The sequence below is a fragment of the Nelumbo nucifera genome, chromosome 1 (genome assembly GCF_055504915.1).
Source record: "Nelumbo nucifera cultivar China Antique chromosome 1, China Antique-T2T, whole genome shotgun sequence".
In the NCBI taxonomy this organism is placed as follows: Eukaryota; Viridiplantae; Streptophyta; class Magnoliopsida; order Proteales; family Nelumbonaceae; genus Nelumbo; species Nelumbo nucifera.
In genome coordinates, this window is record NC_142649.1 from 172,509,709 (window position 1) to 172,528,292 (window position 18,584).

Consider the following 18,584-nt stretch of genomic DNA (forward strand, 5'->3'; position numbering starts at 1 on the left):
ATTTCAATAAATAATTATTAAATAATTTAGGGAAATTATTAATTCTATCCACACTGATCTAGACCACTTGATTGACTTCAATCATACCTTATTTTACATTAATTAACAACAAATAGTTTACTTTTAATTAAAAATAATATAATTTACCATAATTACATTAATTTACTATAATTACATTTACTTTGATTAATAGTAAATAATTTTAGCTTACAAAATAAATAATTTACATTAATTTGTTGTTATTGTAAATAATTAAGTTACTATACCTTGTGGAGAGGCAACAAAGATTGTGCAGATCCAATTAAGTTTGGCTGTAGACCTGCTACTAAGCAAAAGGATAAATAAAGAGGTGATTTAGAAGTGGAACGATTGGAAAGAAAGACTCTTGAAGATGTCGACGTTGCAGTTCCATTGGACGTAGGTGCTCAAACTTTCGATTTAATGGCAGATTTGAGGGAAGAGAGAGATGTTCTATTGACGAATCTATTACAGGTAGAAACCATGTGAGGACCTGAACTGTTTCGGATTTTTGGATCAGATTGAATTGGATTTGGATCACCCCTTATTCGACCTGATATATATGTTATGTATGTATTTATTTATATATCATATATGCATATATGTTATTTATTTATTCACAAATATGTTATTTATATTACATTTCTTATAAAATTTTTATATTATTTATTATTACAAAAAAATGTATATATAATTATATATTGATGAAAATAGTTATAAAATACTTATATTTTTGTTTTTCTTTATTTAAAAAGTTATATTTTCTTTTCCTTTTAATATTTTATTATTTTTTTTAAGATTAATTCGAATTGGATCAGATTCAAATATCTGACATATTAATCAGATTCAAATTCAAATCGATATTTATAAGATCCAATTGAATCTTCGGATCGAACCTAAAATATTGTTTTGGATCAGATTCAAATACACCTTGATTAGAATCCGATAATTACGAAACTCGTATCAAATACGTATTCTAGTTCTAATAGTAAGCTTCCTTTTACAACAGAATCGAAATAGGATGAAAATGGTCATTAGAATTTTGTCAAAGTAAATACTTGGAATGTTAGAGGGCTATCTTCTCTCAATAATAAATCTATAAATATATATTAAAACAAAGCGGTCAAGAAATTTTCTCATTTTTTTTGAAATTTTTATTTTTTATTCCATGTCATTTTTGAAACAACCAATGAGATGCAATTTACAATAACCTAAATAATCACTTCTCCTAAAATTTCTCATAAATTACCTCCCCCACTTTCTCCAAAGTTATCTTTAATTCCTATTTATCTTCTAAATTATCTCTAATTCCTATTTATCTCCAAAATGATCTCTAATTTAGTAGAGAGTTTCTCACCTAAATTATCTCTAATTCCTATTTATCCTCTCCCCTACTACTATCTATATCTATCTAAAGAAAGTTTGGATTAAAAAAGTTAAGAATTATTTAAATATTCTAACAAAATTATATAATAACTTTAAAATATTTTTTAAAAACACAAAAAAAATAATTTTATATTTTTATAAAATATATCACGAAATTATGTACAAACAATTTAAATTATATTTTTCCTTATTATCAATAAATGTTTTTCAAATATTTAATAATATGTAATATATTTAAATAAATAAAATTCAAATAACAAAAATTTTAAATATTTTATAGATTATTTAAATATTTATCATAACTCGACTTTAAATAGTTAAAATAACGGAATTATGTAATAAATTAAAAAATTTCTTCAAAGTAGAAAAATAATTATAACATAATATTCAAATTAATAATAATTTAATATATTACAAAATTAATAATGAAATTATGTAATAATAGTATAAATTAAGATTTTATGGATAATTAAATTCAATAAAAAATTAATATTTTAAAATTTAAATATTTTACATATTATTTAAGTATTTATATAACTAAATATTAAATGACAAAATATTAACATAACTAGATTTTAAATAGTTAAATTAAAGAAATTATGTAATAAATTAAAAAATCTAAAAGGTAGAAAAATAATTATAACATAATATTGTAAATAACGAATTTCACTTATATCAAGTAATAATCCAAGAAAATAACTTTCAAAAAAATTATTATTTATTAAAAATGATTTTAAACTCTTAATCTGTATTTATTATATAATTGTATATATTAAAATTAATATTTGTTGTATTTCAGTAATTATTTATTGTTTTCGTGATAGATGTATTTTCAATGATTATGTATAAATTTATTTTGTTTTTTATTTAACAGAAAATTTCAATAATTATTGGATATTAAACTACTATTATTGAATTTTTTAAATTTAATTTATTGTATTTAAAAAATATTAATTTATTGTATTTTTGTTATAACTTATTGATTAATTAATATTTATTAGAGATTAAAATATTATTTGGAATTATACTATTTATCGACTAACTTAATATATTTTTAGTACTTATTGTGTTTTTGTAATTTTTATATTTTTTCATTAGCAATATATTTTCGAGAATTGTGTATTTTTGCTATAAATTTTCAACAATTATTGGAGATTAAACTATTGTTATTTATTGGAGATAAGACTATTAATTTGGGGAGTTGGTAATCTGAAACCAACTGACGTTTTGTGAAAATTGACCCACTTAAGTTGTATCGGTTTGGGTCGATTTTCACAAAAGGTTAGTCGGTTCAAAAGATTTAAACTTAAAAATTAAATTTAATTTTAAAAATTACAGAGCAATTATTAAAAAATAAATTAAAAAATTAGATTTATGATATAAATCATTTTAGACTAAGAAATATGGGAAATTTTTCACTTTTTCATTTTAAAAATTAATTTAAAATATAAAATATTAATATAAAATTATGTAATAATAGTATAAATTATGATTTAATGGATAATTAAATTCAATAAATAATTAATATTTTAATATTTAAATATTTTACATGTTATTTAAGTATTTAAATAACAAAATATTTAACATAAGTAGACTGTAAATAGTTAAAATAAAGAAATTATGTAATAAATTTAAAAAAAATCTAAAAAATAGAAAAATAATTATAACATAATATTGAAATTTTAATAATTTAATATTTTTACATAATATTCTAAATAACTAAGTTCACTTATATCAATTAATAATTCGAGAAAATAACTTTCAAAAAATTAAACTCTAATCTATATTTCTTATATAATTATATATAGTAAAATTAATATTTATTGTATTTCAGTAAATTTTATTGTTTTTTTTTGTGATAGATGTATTTTCAATGATTATGTATAAATTTATTTTGTTTTGTTATTTAACAGAAAACTTTCAATAATTATCGGAGATTAAACTACTATTGTTGAATTTTTTAAATTTAATTTATTGTACTTATTGTATTTTTGTTATAACTTATTGATTAATTAATATTTATTAGAGATTAAACTATTATTTGAGATTATACTATTTAATGACTAAGTTAATATATTTTTAGTACTTATTGTATTTTTTTCATTACCAATATATTTTCAATAATTATGTATTTTTACTATAAATTTTCAATAATTATTGGACATTAAACTATTGTTATTTATCGAAGATAAGACTATTAATTTAGCTAAAATTATGAGTGTTCATGAGTTGGTTCGGTCCCGATGTAGGCTATTTGGCCAAACAGGTTAGGGAGTTGGTTAGCTGAATCTGACAGACCTTTTGTGAAAATTGATCCACTCAAGTTGTATCAGTTTAGGTCAGTTTTCACAAAAGGTCATTCGGTTCAAAAGATTTTAACTGAAAAATTAAATTTAGTTTTAAAAATTACAATGCAATTATTAGAAAATAAATTTAAAAATTAGATTTATGAAACAAAACATTTTAGACTAAGAAATATGAGAAATTTCTCACTTTTCATATTCAAAATTATATTTAAAATATAAAATATTAATATGTATCCTTGGTTTGGTTGTTCGATTTTGGTCGGTTTACAAATGACTAACATGAAACTGATCCAAGTTGGTCAAATTGGAAAATTTTTGAACCAAAGCCGACCTAAAATACTAGAAAACCGACCAACTCGGGTTGAGTTGATTGGGTTGGTCGGTTTCATAAGTTTGATGAATAAACCTAACTGAAATTAATTATTATTATTTTTGTATTATAAAAATTTATTAAAAGTAGTATATAAAACATTAATTTTTAATTATTTAAAAAGTTGAAAATATAAAACAATTGTATACTCATATGTATTTCTATTTGGGTCATTTACTAGAAAACACCTTATAGTTTTATATATTTACTTAAACCTACCTTATAGTTTTCATTTAACTAAAACATCTCATATATTTTATAACTTATTTACTTAGTCAACTTTTCATTAAGGATTGTTTGGTTTGCCATTACACCCATGACTTTCTATTCCAAAAATACCCTTAACACTTTTTTATACAGAACACAAAATTGGCCAAAATAGCCAATAGAGTGGTTGCCCAGGATAAGGTATTTTTATTTCTATTTTTTTATTAAATTTATTTAAATGAACATTAGTGTTTATTTTTCATTATCATTTAATGTAAGATTTTATAAGTGATGTTTTAGTAAAAGGCTAACTATAGGGTAGATTTTAATAAATCCATGAAATTATAAGAGTGGGTGTTTTAGTAAATGACCCTTTTATTATTTATCTTTCGTTTAATAAATTCCGTACACGGCACGGGTCCCCGCTAATAAATAAAAATAACGAAAGAAAAGTAAAAAAAAAAAAAAAAAGAAGATAACCAATGTAAAAGACCGAAAAAATATTGGCGTAGAGCAGTTGACAACGAGTGACGGAGTGAGTACTTTTAGGAATCCAACCCACATTTTCTACGGCAGTGTCGTAGCCCTACGCTGAAACAAGTAAATCGAAGCCATTGATTTGCTTTCATGACCCTACATTGAATCAGATGGAGTGACTTCTTGGTGGAGACTGGAGTAGATACAAAGCCATGATTTCCTGTTTTAGCGCTCGCTACGACAGTGTCGTGGCAAAAGTGAACTTTTACGAGAGTAGAATTCTTTAGCAAATAATTCCGCTTTAGGAATATAGAAGAATATAGAATTCTTCTACAACTTAAAAAGGTTTTCCACGATTATATATACCCCTTCACAGTCGAAAGGAGGGTACGTCAATTTAGGCTACTCTCCAAGTAAGGGAAACACAGCGATTAATTAATCAATGGCGACTTCCAGGCTTCCTTTTTTCCTTCTATCTGTCGTCCTCTTTTCTCTCTTGCAAACACCCACTTATGCTGGCAAAAAGGCAAACATTATGTAGTTCTACAGTTCTCTTTTATATATATTTGGTTTAGAATTCGAGTAGTTAGCTCTTTTATATTCACTCTCAACTCCCTTCTTTTTTCTCGTACAGTCTTATGTGGTATATCTGGGAGGACATTCCCATGTCTCAGAACCTTCATCCACTGATTTCGATCGAGTAACAGATTCTCATTACGAGTTCCTCGGATCATTCTTGGGAAGGTATTTACTTCAAGTTTTCATATATCGATCGTCCATCTGGTAGCTAGACATACTATTCCTTTTCCTCTTTCCTTTGAAGTTTGAAGCTGATAATTTTATCCTGATCTCTCTTTTAAACACAGCAAAGAGAAGGCCAAAGCAGCTATTTTTTACTCATATACAAAGCATATTAATGGTTTTTCTGCTACACTCGAAGAAGAAGAAGCAGCCGAGATTGCAAGTAAGAAATATTTACCATGCATCTAGAGTCTATACTCCTATTCCTATATATGTTCGTTTGTTTTAGTTCTTATCTTCACATCTCTTACTCTCTGTGCTTTGTTTTCCAATGAAGAACATCCGAGAGTTGTATCGGTTTTCTTGAATCAAGGAAGGAAATTACACACAACCAGGTCGTGGGATTTTCTTGGTCTGGGGAGGATTAATGGTGTAGATCCATCAGGATCATCACTTTGGCTCAAGGCCAGATTTGGCGAAGATACAATCATAGGAAACCTCGACTCTGGTAACTGTTTTTGATGTTCCCCCATGTATCCATATTGACCAAATTTGCGCATCGATTATATTCAGTATTTTCACTTGGTCTAATTTTCTTAATAAGGCAACCCAACACCTTTCTGCTACTTCAGTATTATCTCCTTTTAATTTTTTAACAAAAGCATGCAGCTTTGAATAACTTTTTGTTTTAATTTTCAGAGACTTTCATGCATTGGCCATTGATTTAACTTCCAAAAGAACCCAAGATTTAAACTTTCTTGTCTTTACTAAGATTTCATGCTTTTAGTTAAGTTAGATGACTTGCTTCACTAAGATCGAATAACAAAAGCATGCTTTTAGTTAGTTAAATTTTCAACTACTAGTTGACGATTTGACCATGCATGCATATAAACCAGGACAAACCCTTGATGCTTTGAAGTCTTTTTGGTAACAAAAAGCATTAACTCAACCATAAAGTAATCGTTTGTATATATCTAATTTAATTTAATTGATGTGGGTGTCTAATTCAAATCTTCTTGACCACTTACATTTTGTTTGGTCAATATATTAATGGCCCTGCATTTGAGAAGGGTCGATTATAGGTATCAATGAATCCATGAGTCTTCAACATTCATTCGTTCATTCAATTCCTTTTATATTTATATATAGTAGAGGTCAATTGGGCGCTAGATTGTTCTTTGTCAATTGCCACGATATTTGACATTCGTCATTCTTTTTAACTTTCTTTGAATGTGGAATCTGATATAGGTGTGTGGCCTGAATCAAAGAGCTTTAGCGACGATGGATATGGACCCATTCCCTCAAAGTGGAAAGGAATTTGTCAGAAGGGTGGTAGCAATGACACATTCGTCTGCAACAGGTCTACTCTTTTCCTACTTACAGATGATCTTTTCTAATAAGTAGTTTTTTTTTTCATATCTTCAATAAATTTTATCTCGTTACATCCAATAAGAAAATAATGCTAACTTTGGCAAGGTTCCTGGATTTTGATATCAACTTTCGACTAATTTTAGTTAGTCACGCTTTAAATCAAGAGCAACCCCACAAATTTAGGAGCATCTAATTATCTACTTTTAATGGAGAAATAACCAATATTATCAAAGGTGGCTTGAGTCGATAAGAGTAGATTATTCAGGGATCATAGAGTCCGAAACAGTAGAAAGAGGAGGACCACCTTGAAGAGAAGACAAAGAAAAAAAGCAATATTCTTTGATAGTATAGGATTGCTTTGTCCAAATTCTGTTGGACCCTTTTAAATTCCGATCCTCATCCCATTCCTCCCCACAAAAAGTTTGAAAAGTTGTATATTCCATCTCCTTTCATAGTTGGCCACGGTGTGGAAGAAACACGAAACACATACCATTTTAATGTAGACCTTCCATTAATACACACATTAAACCTTTTTTTCCTGTATCAAACTACCAGAGAAAACCAAGTGACTTTGTCCTTGTTAGGCCACCACTATATATCCAATGAGATGAAACACATCCTAAGAGGCTTGAGAGCAACAGCTCATCCGTCTGATATCGCTCCTCTAGATCTCTCTCGTATGCAATAATACCGCAATTCAGAAGCACCATCCATCTAACACTTCAACCATTTTGTCCGTTGATGCTCTCAGAATCGGACCCGACCTAAAATCATCTCTATTATTGTCATGAAAGAGGTCCAGCCATCCAGCTCATCCCTCTAGAGGCCTGGACCATCGGTTGGCATAACCTTTTGTGGTTCGGATCTATATTTTTTGGACCATTAATTGGTCAGTTTATCCTTTCCAGGAAGCTAATCGGAGCAAGGTATTTCAACAAAGGGTACTCCTCCTACGTGGGTCCTCTGGACTCTTCCTATGACACCGCACGCGACAATGAAGGGCATGGATCACACACTCTTTCCACGGCCGGCGGCAACTTTGTTCCCGGTGCCAGCATCTTTGGTTACGGCCAAGGAATAGCAAAGGGTGGCTCCCCTAGGGCCCGAGTGGCTGCTTACAAGGTATGCTGGCCTCCAGTCGGTGACAGTGGTGAGTGCTTCGATGCTGATATCATGGCTGCCTTCGATGCCGCCATCCACGACGGGGTTGATGTCCTATCCATCTCGCTTGGTGGCTCTCCTGATTATTATTTTGAAGATGGTCTGTCAATTGGAGCATTTCATGCCGTTAAGAAGGGGATAGTCGTAGTTTGCTCAGCCGGCAATTCAGGACCGACTGATGGTTCTGTCTCCAATGTTTCGCCATGGATGATTACGGTGGGAGCGAGCACCATCGATCGGGAGTTCGCATCTTACGTTGTCCTCGGCAATAAGCTCTACTTTAAAGTATGCCTACGTACTTGTCCATCGTTAATTTAGTGATGATCAATTGAATATTAGAATCTTAATTACTCTTTTTGCATTGTTATCACACTATTTTGCACTTGCACCCCAGGGAGAGAGTCTTTCAACAAATGGGTTGCCGGTGAAAGAGTTCTATCCTCTGATAAGCGCCGGTGATGCCAAAGCAGCTAATGCATCAACAAATGATGCTCTCCTGTGCAAGGCCGGAGCGCTGGACCCAGAGAAGGTGAGGGGTAAAATCTTGACCTGCCTCCGAGGCGAGACAGCTAGAGTTGACAAGGGAGAGCAGGCTGCCCGGGCCGGTGCTGTGGGCATGATTCTTGCCAACGATGTAACCACCGCAAATGAAATTATTGCCGATGCTCACGTCCTCCCTGCTTCACATATCACCTACACTGATGGTCTTGCCGTCTTCGCTTATATCAATTCTACCAAGTACGTACGTTCCTAGCTAGCTATATCTCTTACTTAGTAGCGTTACGTTGTACTTTATATTGTCATGTCATGCATGGGTTTTCTTTTCTTGATAGGAATCAAACAGGCACGTTAACGAATTCTTTTTACAGGTCTCCTGTGGCTTATCTTACACATGGCACAACTCTGTTGGGTGTCAAGCCGGCTCCTTTCATGGCCTCTTTCTCTTCCAAGGGACCCAATCTTGTTACACCAGAGATCCTCAAGGTTCATTCTATATATACCCACAACTCAAATTTCGTTTTATTTTATTTTTTTTGCTTAATGTTATATATTTTACGTACTAATTAATTGCTGGTGTTCAGCCTGATATTACTGCACCTGGGGTGAATATCATAGCTGCCTTCACCGAAGCACAGGGAGCCGCAAGTGAGAACGACAAGCGCATCGTTCCATTCAACATAATGTCTGGCACATCGATGTCATGTCCTCATGTTTCCGGCGTTGCCGGCCTCCTCAAAACACTCCACCCAGATTGGAGCCCCGCTGCAGTTAAATCGGCCATCATGACAACCGGTGAGATTTGGTTTCTTCTATATATGCGAGTTACCTTTGTATTGATATCTCGATGAAACGCTGTTCTGAAGCTTTATGATCTTTCATCTACAGCTGGAGCAAGAGACAACATAGGGGAACAAATCCTTAATTCGTCACACGTCGAAGCAACCCCATTCAGTTACGGTGCGGGTCATGTCCAACCAAACCGTGCCATGGATCCTGGGTTGGTCTATGACTTGACTGTGAAGGACTACCTGGATTTCCTATGCGCCCTGGGCTACAACCAGACCCAAATCGAAACTTTCTCGGATAAGCCTTATACATGCCCCAAATCCGCCACTCTCATGGACTTCAACTACCCTTCCATCACTGTGCCCAATCTCTCCGGCTCCGCCACCGTGACTCGAACACTTAAGAACGTTGGTACTCCGGGAACATACACGGCTAGTGTTGATGCACCAAACGGAATTTCAGTATCCGTGGAGCCAGCGAGTCTGAAATTCGAGAAGATGGGAGAAGAGAAGACATTTAGGCTAACTCTGAAGACCAACAAAGCTGATGCGGCTATGGATTATGTGTTTGGTCAGTTGATATGGTCAGACGGTCTGCATTACGTGAGAAGTCCAATTGTGGTTAAGGCCAAAACTGAATAGGTCGTAGGCTGCTGGTTGCTCTGTTATATATAGGCTGTTTTATATATAGGTCTTTTTTAGTTTTTTTTTAATTTTTTTATAGTTTCCCAATTTTTATAGAAGGATTTCTTTTTTTTTTTTTAACTAATAGTTATTAATATTAAAAGTTTGCAGAGAATTAAAAAAAAAAAATAATTTTGCAAATACAAGTGTTCCTTTTTTGGTGGAAAAGGAGTTCTCCCTTTTATGTAAACGGTGCTGGTAAATAAGTATGGGTATTGGGTCGGCCAGGGACCTCTAGACAAAGTAGTACGAATGGGCCTTGTCCTGCCTCGGCCCATCTTGAACCCAAAAATAAAGTTTGGGCCTTGTCCTGCTCGATCTGTTAATATCCAATCTCATAGACCCACTATCATTGTTTGGCTTTCGCTCCAAAACAGGACTACGGATGGAAGTAGTGGTGTTGAATTGTGTCACTTACACCTAATTACATGCATAGGTTATTAAGAGAAGCTCAAATGGGTCATAGCATGGACAGAGACTGGATCTTTATTACCGCATGCTGCTCAGGTCCAATAGTCAAAACAGAAAATAACTTGGGGATGGACAGAGACTATCTTAGTGTCTATACATCTCTCTGCCACAAAGCCTTAAACCTATAAAGCAAACTAATCTACTTGCAAGTGTGAGAAAAAAAAAAAAAAATACAAGCAGCAGAGGATTCTCATCTGGTTTCTACATCTAAAGCCTTTTGGAAGTTAGAGTCGGAAGCATAAAGGAGAACCTCATAACTATACACCCAATTCAATTAACATTGAAGTTAGAGCTGGATCCTCATTGGCTCAGTGGGATCTCCGGCTGGTTGTAGCCAAGACTCAGATCAGATAAGATCAAATCCCGCTGCCACCAATGTAGGCAAGTACGTTCAAAGAATACTTCATATATACCCTAACAACTGTATCAAAAGTCTTTCTAAACTTTTTCAATAGACTGAAGGTATTGAAAATCAAGCGAGTGTTCGTGTAACTTACGTGATAAATACATCTCTTCATAGGTGGGTTTCCACCCACTTTCATTCTTGCTTCAGCTCTAAAACTGTATTAACTACGACCCTAACGACATTAGCTACAGACAAGCTAAGTAACAGCCTAACATCACATGATAATTGAAGTGCCAATTAATTAACCAATAAAGAATTGCCCACCCCCTCCCCCCAACAAAAAATAATTAACCAATAAAGAATAATCGGTCCCTCTCCCATAGACCATAGTTCTCCTTCCTCTTAACGTCGTGCGTGTCTCGTTGCAGTCTCAACTCCTTTGTCTTTGTGCTTTGAGTTGGAGCAATCTCTCAACATTCAAAAAAAATAAAAAAATCGGCTACCATCTATCGTGCGCACAGGGCGTTCAATATCACGTGACACAGCATGAGATCAACGAAGTACTGGTGCCCTATCTCTCCGTCCCTCCACTTGAGCTTCGCCGGCGCCCTCCCATAGTGCACACCGTCGTTGCACCGGTTATCGTAGTGCCACGGGAACGTCATATCGAAATCGTCAATCACCCCCGATACGATCCCTGCACCTTTCAGTTTCTCCAATAACACCCCATTGAATACCTCCATCTTACTCGGGTTGAAGGCTAGCACCCTCGCATACCCTCCCGTCGCGATCGTCGTTCTGTACACGACTTCCGGTGCACGCTTCCCTCTTCCCTTCACCGACTCGATTACGTCCTTCCAAAACCTCGCTGCGTACTCTGCTCCTTGCGTAAACCTTCTTACGTTCTTCCAGTGGACGCCGTCGTGGAGCCCCGAATTCATAACAATCGTATCCGGCACCGTCTCTTCCGAGAAGTACCGCTTTAACAAATTCCGATACTCCTCGTCTTGGAGCGAATTCAGGCCCTCATAATTCTGAGTTTCGTTCCAGTGCCCGTTGAAGATACTCGTGATGCGAACCGTCTGCATTCTGTTCCTTGGGTTCGTAAAATTCATGTCGAATCGTCTCGGGACTGCTTTGATTTCGGGCAAGTCGAAGACGAAATTGAGGAGGTTTCGTATCGTGTCTACATGATTCGAATCGCCCCAGAAGAATATCCATCTGTTCTGTAGGCATTTCCACGCGGAATCTGCAATGAAGATCCGAAAGGCGCAGTGGGTCGAATAAACCCAACCATTACTCTCTAGCGATCCCAACGACCCTTCACACCAGGGCTTCTGGCAAGGGAAATCGAGGTTCAGGCACCGGTATCGACCATCGTTGCTAATCTTGCAGTCGTCGTTCTTGCCATGTCTCGTCCACCGGCCGGACCAGACGTCCCTCGAGAAGTCCGATTTCCGGCAAGTCCGTATTTGGGGTAACGTAGCGTTACTTCTGTAGAATTTGACTGGAATTCGTCGGAGCTCTCTATCATAGGCGAACCGGTGCGGCGAGAACTTGAGTCCCTCGAAGTGTCGAAAGAGAAGAATGACGGTGAGGTTGTATTCGCCAGTGAAATTCGGATGAACTTGAAGAGAAAGAGAATAAGAACCATTGCCCAAGTCTCTCACCGGAGGTCGAGTTTTCCAGGACTCGCCAGAGAGGTCTGTTTCGAAATAGTCCCCACCCAAACAACGGGGTTTGCCCGACTGGTCCAACGCTTGGATAACGAATTCATGGATCTTCCCAGCCGACAATTCCACCGGCTTTTGGTCATCCAGACCAGGGATTCTTATATCAACCGTTCGTGAATCTCGACACGGTTCGCCTCCAGGGTCTAACCATCTAGAGAGGAGATTCGACGTTAAGTTTGGTTCTACTTGGACAGAAATCCAGCTAAAATTGGATAGTGTGGGCAAGTGCGTCAAACTTTGGTGAGGTTTTTCATCGGAGACGGCAGTCACATTTTGATGAGAAACCACTTCCGATTGAGGAGGGCTCGCAGGTGACTGGGAGATGTCATGGTCCTTATGGATCAGATTCGTATGAGAGTCCGTCCGATTAACAGGACCGAGGGAGTTGCTGAAATAAGTGAGATTGTCATGGTCTTGGGAATGATTAAACGCGGCCTGAAGTTTCAGGGTCAAATAATCTTGCCGGTTCCGCCAAAAACTGACGCGGTCTCTGATCGTACATCCACCAATGCTCCAAATGATCAACATACCCAGAAAGACTGCCCCTGTTAAAATCGGAAAACGCTTCTGTAACCACGCATTCGGCCAGAAAACGCACGGATGAAAGACGGGGTTTACTCCTTTTTCCGGCATCTGAAACAGAGAAGATAGATAAATAAAAAATGGATAAAAATTCATCGACTCATTTCAGTTCCTCTGGTTCATTGATTATTAACTCAATTCTCGTGGGAGAAATTGCAGAGAAACAAACTTACTTTTCAATATCTGAGCTTTCTGCAAACTTTTTTAAAATATTCGAACCGACAGATCTAAGCTCCTTGTAAAGAACTGAGAGAGGGAAATAGCTATATTCTCCGTTAGCTCGGATTTACTTCACTTATTTGAAAACCCAATTCTTCAGATATAGGGCTCTGATGAAAAAGAGTTATCCTTCCCCCTGAAACGCCCTCTTCTCTAGCAGCTCTGCACGATCTGCAACTGCAATCTGCAAATGAGGTCTCAAGATAAAAATGACCAAAGCTTAAGAACTTCGAAGCTTTAAAACTTCATAAATTTGTCTAACAACAGTAGTAAACCAAAAAAAAAAAAAAAAAAAAAAAGAATAACAATTCAATGTATCATCTTAGAAACCGTTCTAGAAAAAAAAAAAAAAAAAAGAGGACTCTATTTCTTCCCAGCTGTGAAAGAAAACAATGAGAAGACAGAGCAGATTAAAGGATTAAATCCGATTTTTCCAAAAAAAACTGTTAACTCAAAGAAAAAGTTTTTAATACGAGAAAAAGTAACGGAGAAAAAACAACCAACTTATATTTTATAATTTCATTGCTCACAGAAAAAGAGTGAAGTAGCTCGGCTGCTGGAGTCCTAACCAGAAGGAAGAAAAGCCATTCAAAGACGAACACTGAGGATGCTTTTTATCTTTAATTTTACCAAAATGACCTCGCTGTAGTTGAATGATGACTGATTATTATCTAAAATTAAAGTATTAAACAGAAGATGAGGAAGCCACACGTTAACACCGACACGAAACGAAACGGGATTCGAGGATGACCGACAAGGGAATGTCGTTATATGGCATTTTGGGTAGAGTGGTTGAATGGCATATATTAGCGTGACGCCACGTGTATAGGGCCGGATAATCCGATGCAAGCTAACTGGAAGAGCTATCCTTCTATACTTTGATGGACGGTTCAGATTTACTACGTCATCCCTTCACATGGCAAACAAATATGACGGTCACGTAGGAAATTCCTGCTCAAGCCTATCGCTCTCATTATCATGGGAGCTTTGTCTTTTATTATCTCTGCTAGACCATTACGCGGATGTCTGTCCTTGCACTAGTTATATGATGGGAGAAATCGAGACCGTGAAGTTTCAACTTTCACGGAGATCCGTACATATAGATTATGGGCCCCAGGTGGTATGATCGCCTAACGTAGTCCGTTGATCTCGGCCTCTTTATTTTCGTTCTAAAACTTTTCTTTATACGGTTTCAGCTTCACTCATTCCAATGTTAAGGAGGTTCTTTTTGGCTATGATACCGAAAAAGGCATGATATTTAACAAACTTATAATTTATAAATAAGGTAAAATACAAAAACCTTCCTTCTCCTAAAGTTTTTTTTGATAATCATAAAAATCTTCCTTATAATTTCATTTTAACAAAAATTTCCCTTGAATTTTTAAAGAATTTCGACAAAAATCTTCCTTCCGTCAATAACCAATAACGAGACGGAAAATGTCAACATTTACAAAATTATCTTTTAAGCGTCATTCAATTAATTTATAAAATATCATATTTGCCCTCAACCTCCTTCTCGGCGCCGTGCGTGTCTTGTATCTTCAACTCTGTCTCAAGAACCTTTCCCTTCTGTGCTCTCGCACCGCCATCTGTAGTAATTCTTCCCCTCCCGTTCCTACGGGACTTATATAATCCTCTCTATCACCTCTTCCTCTGCGTATTCCCCTGTTATTATGAAATATCGATGGTCCACTGTCTCTTTATACTCCACCATCATCTGCTGCCTCTACTCCTGGAAGTCCAATAGTTCCTTTAGTTTCTTCTTCCGCAACTCAATGGTAACCGAAGTCCTTGTGCGGTCCATCGGCATTCCTTCTCTATATCCAGAAAACCTCCTATTGGCAGCATTGGTGCAGTCCATATCCTCAAGTTGAGACTTTATACTTTTCACCTTTTAAGCATTGTCACGGCATTGATCCGTGTTTGCAGGGCTTTTAGAGCCTTCGGCTTGTGGAGGCACTTGCTCTTTTCGTTGGTTTGTTGTAATCGGCCAATGATGTCTTTGATGAAACTAATCTCTTTCACCATCTCGGCCTCCTATGGTTTATTTGATTTTGCATCGCCGTCACTACCATTTCCAAATCGACGTTGCTAACTTCTAGATCTTTCATGGCTTCTTTCTTCAGACCCATATAGCTAAGGAAGGGTTTTGTTATCAAATTGTTCATCTTGCTCTGTTTTCTCTATCTCAGTTGAAACTTGGAATCACAAAACTTTGGAAGAGAGGATGTTTCAGTTGAGAGAGTAGATTATGGCTATATGAGATGTTTTTCGATTTAAAAGACCCGATTTTGGAAATAATTTCATTTCTAGAAGTGAAATCTATATACAAATGACTTGCAGTGATGCATTTATACAGAAGAATGATTTGAAAACTTGAATATAAAAAATTCTGAGGCTAAAAATATACAACACACCATATGCTTTATGATTTAGAAATCCATGTACAAAAAACTCATTCCCATTAGCTTCCTTGACCGGTAATGGTGGATGGTTGGCTATAGGAACCTCATACTGATGATCAATATCATCCTGTTATCCACAATAAGTATCTTGCATCACCTTGGAGCTGTCATACTGAAAACAACATTTCATTAACACAAACACTGCTGGTTTGAAGATTTTTTATAAGAAAAATACTCTATATCATTCAATAGGTCCATACCTCCAAAATACATTAGATTTTATACTTCAATAAATATATTTTTTTTCTAAGTCAAGTAGGACAATAAATAGGAGAAACATAATTGAACACAAAATTACGTATTCATGGGAGATTGAAAGAGGAGGAAAAAATCAACAAAGAAAGTTCAAGGAGAAAAGAAAAGAGCTGTGTTCCATTTGGGTTTAGATGAAAGATTAAAAGAGCTGCCGCTTTCCTCCTCTTTAGGTGATAGAATTCAGGGATAGGACAGAGGATAAAAGAGGTTGACGGGAGAGGTAACAAATAACAGGTCGGCAGGGTTATTTCAGTAAAAATGTATGCAAATTAATTTACAAAAAGGTAAAATGGAAATTTGGAATAAATTGATGCCCGGGCTGACATTTTCCGTTTGGGTCATTGCCGGAAGGGCGGTTTTTGTCAAATTTTTTAAAAATTCAGGGAAGAATTTAGCTAAAGTAAAACTATAAAGAGGTTTTTATGATTATAAAAAACGTTAGAATAAATTTTTGTATTTTACCCTTATAAATAAATCAAATTTCAGATTGGGGGCTTTGATTGGTCAAAGATCATTGGGTATCATAACTCTCCGGCATCATAGATTTATAATAAGGGTGGTGCGGTGCGGTGGTGGAGTAGTTAAAAATTAAAATAAAAACCAAACAAAATCTGATAATTTAGAAAGCACTGCGCTGAATTGTCCAAAGCCATTGATGATGATTTCATTTGTTGAGAGTTACCAAACTCATTAAAGTCATGGATGGATGGCGATGTTGTTTGTTGAGAGCTAGATATGATCAAACTAGCTAGCTCAAGCTTGCTTACCCACCTTTTCAAGATTCATGATGATCATTTAGTTGGGTTGGTCCTGGAAGATGAGTTTGGTTAGCCATGGATTGGAACCCTTTATTGCTGTCTAACTAATATACATTCATTGAGTCCCACGGCAGATAGATCGATCCTCCAAACACTGAACTAATTAATTAATAAATAAAAACAATGCACAGGTGAAAATTGCCAGCTGGCTATTGTTTCAATCACAATGAGTTGGAATTGACCACGGTAGGAGCAGGACAACCAAAGCCAATAAACCCTAGACAGGGACGTCTTTCCGTAACCTAATACAATAACAATGATACATCAGTAGTTTCCTGTAGTAACTCCAGGTCTCCAGCAACAGATTCATCACTTCACTAAACTCTAACCGATCGGATCTTTGATCTTCCATTCATTTCTCTGAATTGGTTATTGATTGATCAGTCTCCTTTTCAAACGCAGGACTAAACTTTGACTCAATGTATCGCTGAGCATTAGTTCGTTTTCATTCAATTATTTGATGGAGTAGAAATTAGGTATTTGGGTGTTTTTAATTTGGTCCTTTCACAAATATATATTTTTATTATAATATTAAAAAAACTGGGTGCATAAATTAAACCTGCAGCCGATATTATATTATATTATATGGGATTGGTCGTCTCACATCACATGACAGGTTGGTTCATCTGTAACAAATACACCGGATCAGATATCCGCTGATTTCAACCAACACCATAAAATAAATAAATAAATGTCGACATTTTTCCTCCTGGAGAAATTAATAATTCAGTCATTCCTAACTTGGAGATAGAAAACAAAAGAAGAAGCAATCTAATCACTGATAAAGCAACATTCCCTCTATGGCAAAAGAAAATATTTACGCTTGGCTTGTACTTTGACAAGCATAAAGAAATATAGGAATGATTCAGGAACTAGCATCCCATACCCCATTACCTTTGGTGAAGAGAAAGCACATCTATATCTATATTTGTTGTAAGCAGGCCCAGTTCTAACGGTTCTTCTTTTATAATGAGAAATCATTAAATCATAAAAGGAATGCTACATAAAGGTCAACCTGAAAAAAATTGAAGTTCATTTCAGGCTTTTTATTATTGCTTTGTAGTGATTTTAGAAGCTAAGACTGTCCATTTTATTTTTGGTATTTGATGATATGCCCGAATCCTCCATTAAGGGCCGTTTGAGTAGTACAACACCACACTACTAAGCCCTTATCTCTAATTTTGGTGGTAGCGGATTTGAATTCCCATCGCTACTAAAACAAACCGGTTAACATACCAATTGAACTACCCCTCGTTTGGCTTTGGACCGTCCAATTTGAATAAACTAATGATTATAGTTTATGCCCTCTCAGCGCAATGTATACATGATATCATAGTCGATCGGATTCATCTATCATTTTCTTAATCACGATCCAAAGGATCAAAAAGGATTGGATCGAAATAAGGGTGTCAATGGATCGATTTTGGATTAGACTTCCTCCAATCCAAAATTAATTTGGATGAATTGGACCAATTTATTTTAAAATATTTATTAGATTGGATTGAACCTGGTCCTCCCGTAATAAATTTATATTGGACTGAATTTGATTAAGTTAATACCTGGTTCATTGATATAAGATAAGAATATAGGCATCAATGTATCGGATTTGGATTGAAACCAATCTAAACCAAGTCGAATTTAAACAAATTGAATAATTCATACATTGAATTGGACCAGTCAAAAATGTT

The 18,584-nt window shown here is 35.1% G+C and overlaps 2 protein-coding genes and 1 pseudogene across 3 annotated transcripts; 1 reads left to right on the top strand and 2 right to left on the bottom strand.

Moving 5' to 3' along the window:
- The first annotated feature begins 5,154 nt into the window (after window positions 1–5,154).
- LOC104596644 (subtilisin-like protease SBT5.4) lies at window positions 5,155–10,743 on the top strand. Its single transcript, XM_019197616.2, has 10 exons — window positions 5,155–5,290; window positions 5,399–5,508; window positions 5,631–5,728; window positions 5,843–6,013; window positions 6,754–6,865; window positions 7,785–8,322; window positions 8,432–8,775; window positions 8,907–9,021; window positions 9,120–9,330; window positions 9,424–10,743. The coding sequence occupies exons 1-10, from the start codon at window positions 5,207–5,209 to the stop codon at window positions 9,963–9,965; spliced, it is 2,325 nt and encodes a 774-aa protein (XP_019053161.1). The 5' UTR covers window positions 5,155–5,206; the 3' UTR covers window positions 9,966–10,743.
- Window positions 10,744–10,888: 145 nt separating this feature from the next.
- LOC104596427 (uncharacterized) lies at window positions 10,889–14,021 on the bottom strand. Of its 2 annotated transcripts, XM_010257582.3 has the most exons (3): window positions 13,889–14,021; window positions 13,313–13,542; window positions 10,889–13,190 (listed from the first exon to the last, which is right to left on the bottom strand). In XM_010257582.3, exon 3 carries the CDS (start codon window positions 13,188–13,190, stop codon window positions 11,331–11,333), a length of 1,860 nt encoding a protein of 619 aa, XP_010255884.1. In that variant the 5' UTR covers window positions 13,313–13,542; window positions 13,889–14,021; the 3' UTR covers window positions 10,889–11,330. The 2 variants fall into 2 exon arrangements, with proteins under 2 accessions (XP_010255884.1, XP_088751399.1); XM_088895273.1 differs by lacking the exon at window positions 13,889–14,021 and having other exon boundaries at window positions 13,313–13,880.
- LOC148804168 (syntaxin-111 pseudogene) lies at window positions 13,483–15,526 on the bottom strand (annotated as a pseudogene).
- Between the last annotated feature and the right edge of the window lie 3,058 nt (window positions 15,527–18,584).

Bases quoted from the DNA above. Each gene is read 5' to 3' on its own strand.
- LOC104596427 (XM_010257582.3), bottom strand. From the start codon at position 13,190: ATGCCGGAAAAAGGAGTAAACCCCGTCTTTCATCCGTGCGTTTTCTGG.
- LOC104596644 (XM_019197616.2), top strand. From the start codon at position 5,207: ATGGCGACTTCCAGGCTTCCTTTTTTCCTTCTATCTGTCGTCCTCTTT. The intron at 6,866-7,784 runs GTCTACTCTTTT...TATCCTTTCCAG, and splicing joins GACACATTCGTCTGCAACAG to GAAGCTAATCGGAGCAAGGT. The intron at 8,323-8,431 runs GTATGCCTACGT...CTTGCACCCCAG, and splicing joins GCAATAAGCTCTACTTTAAA to GGAGAGAGTCTTTCAACAAA.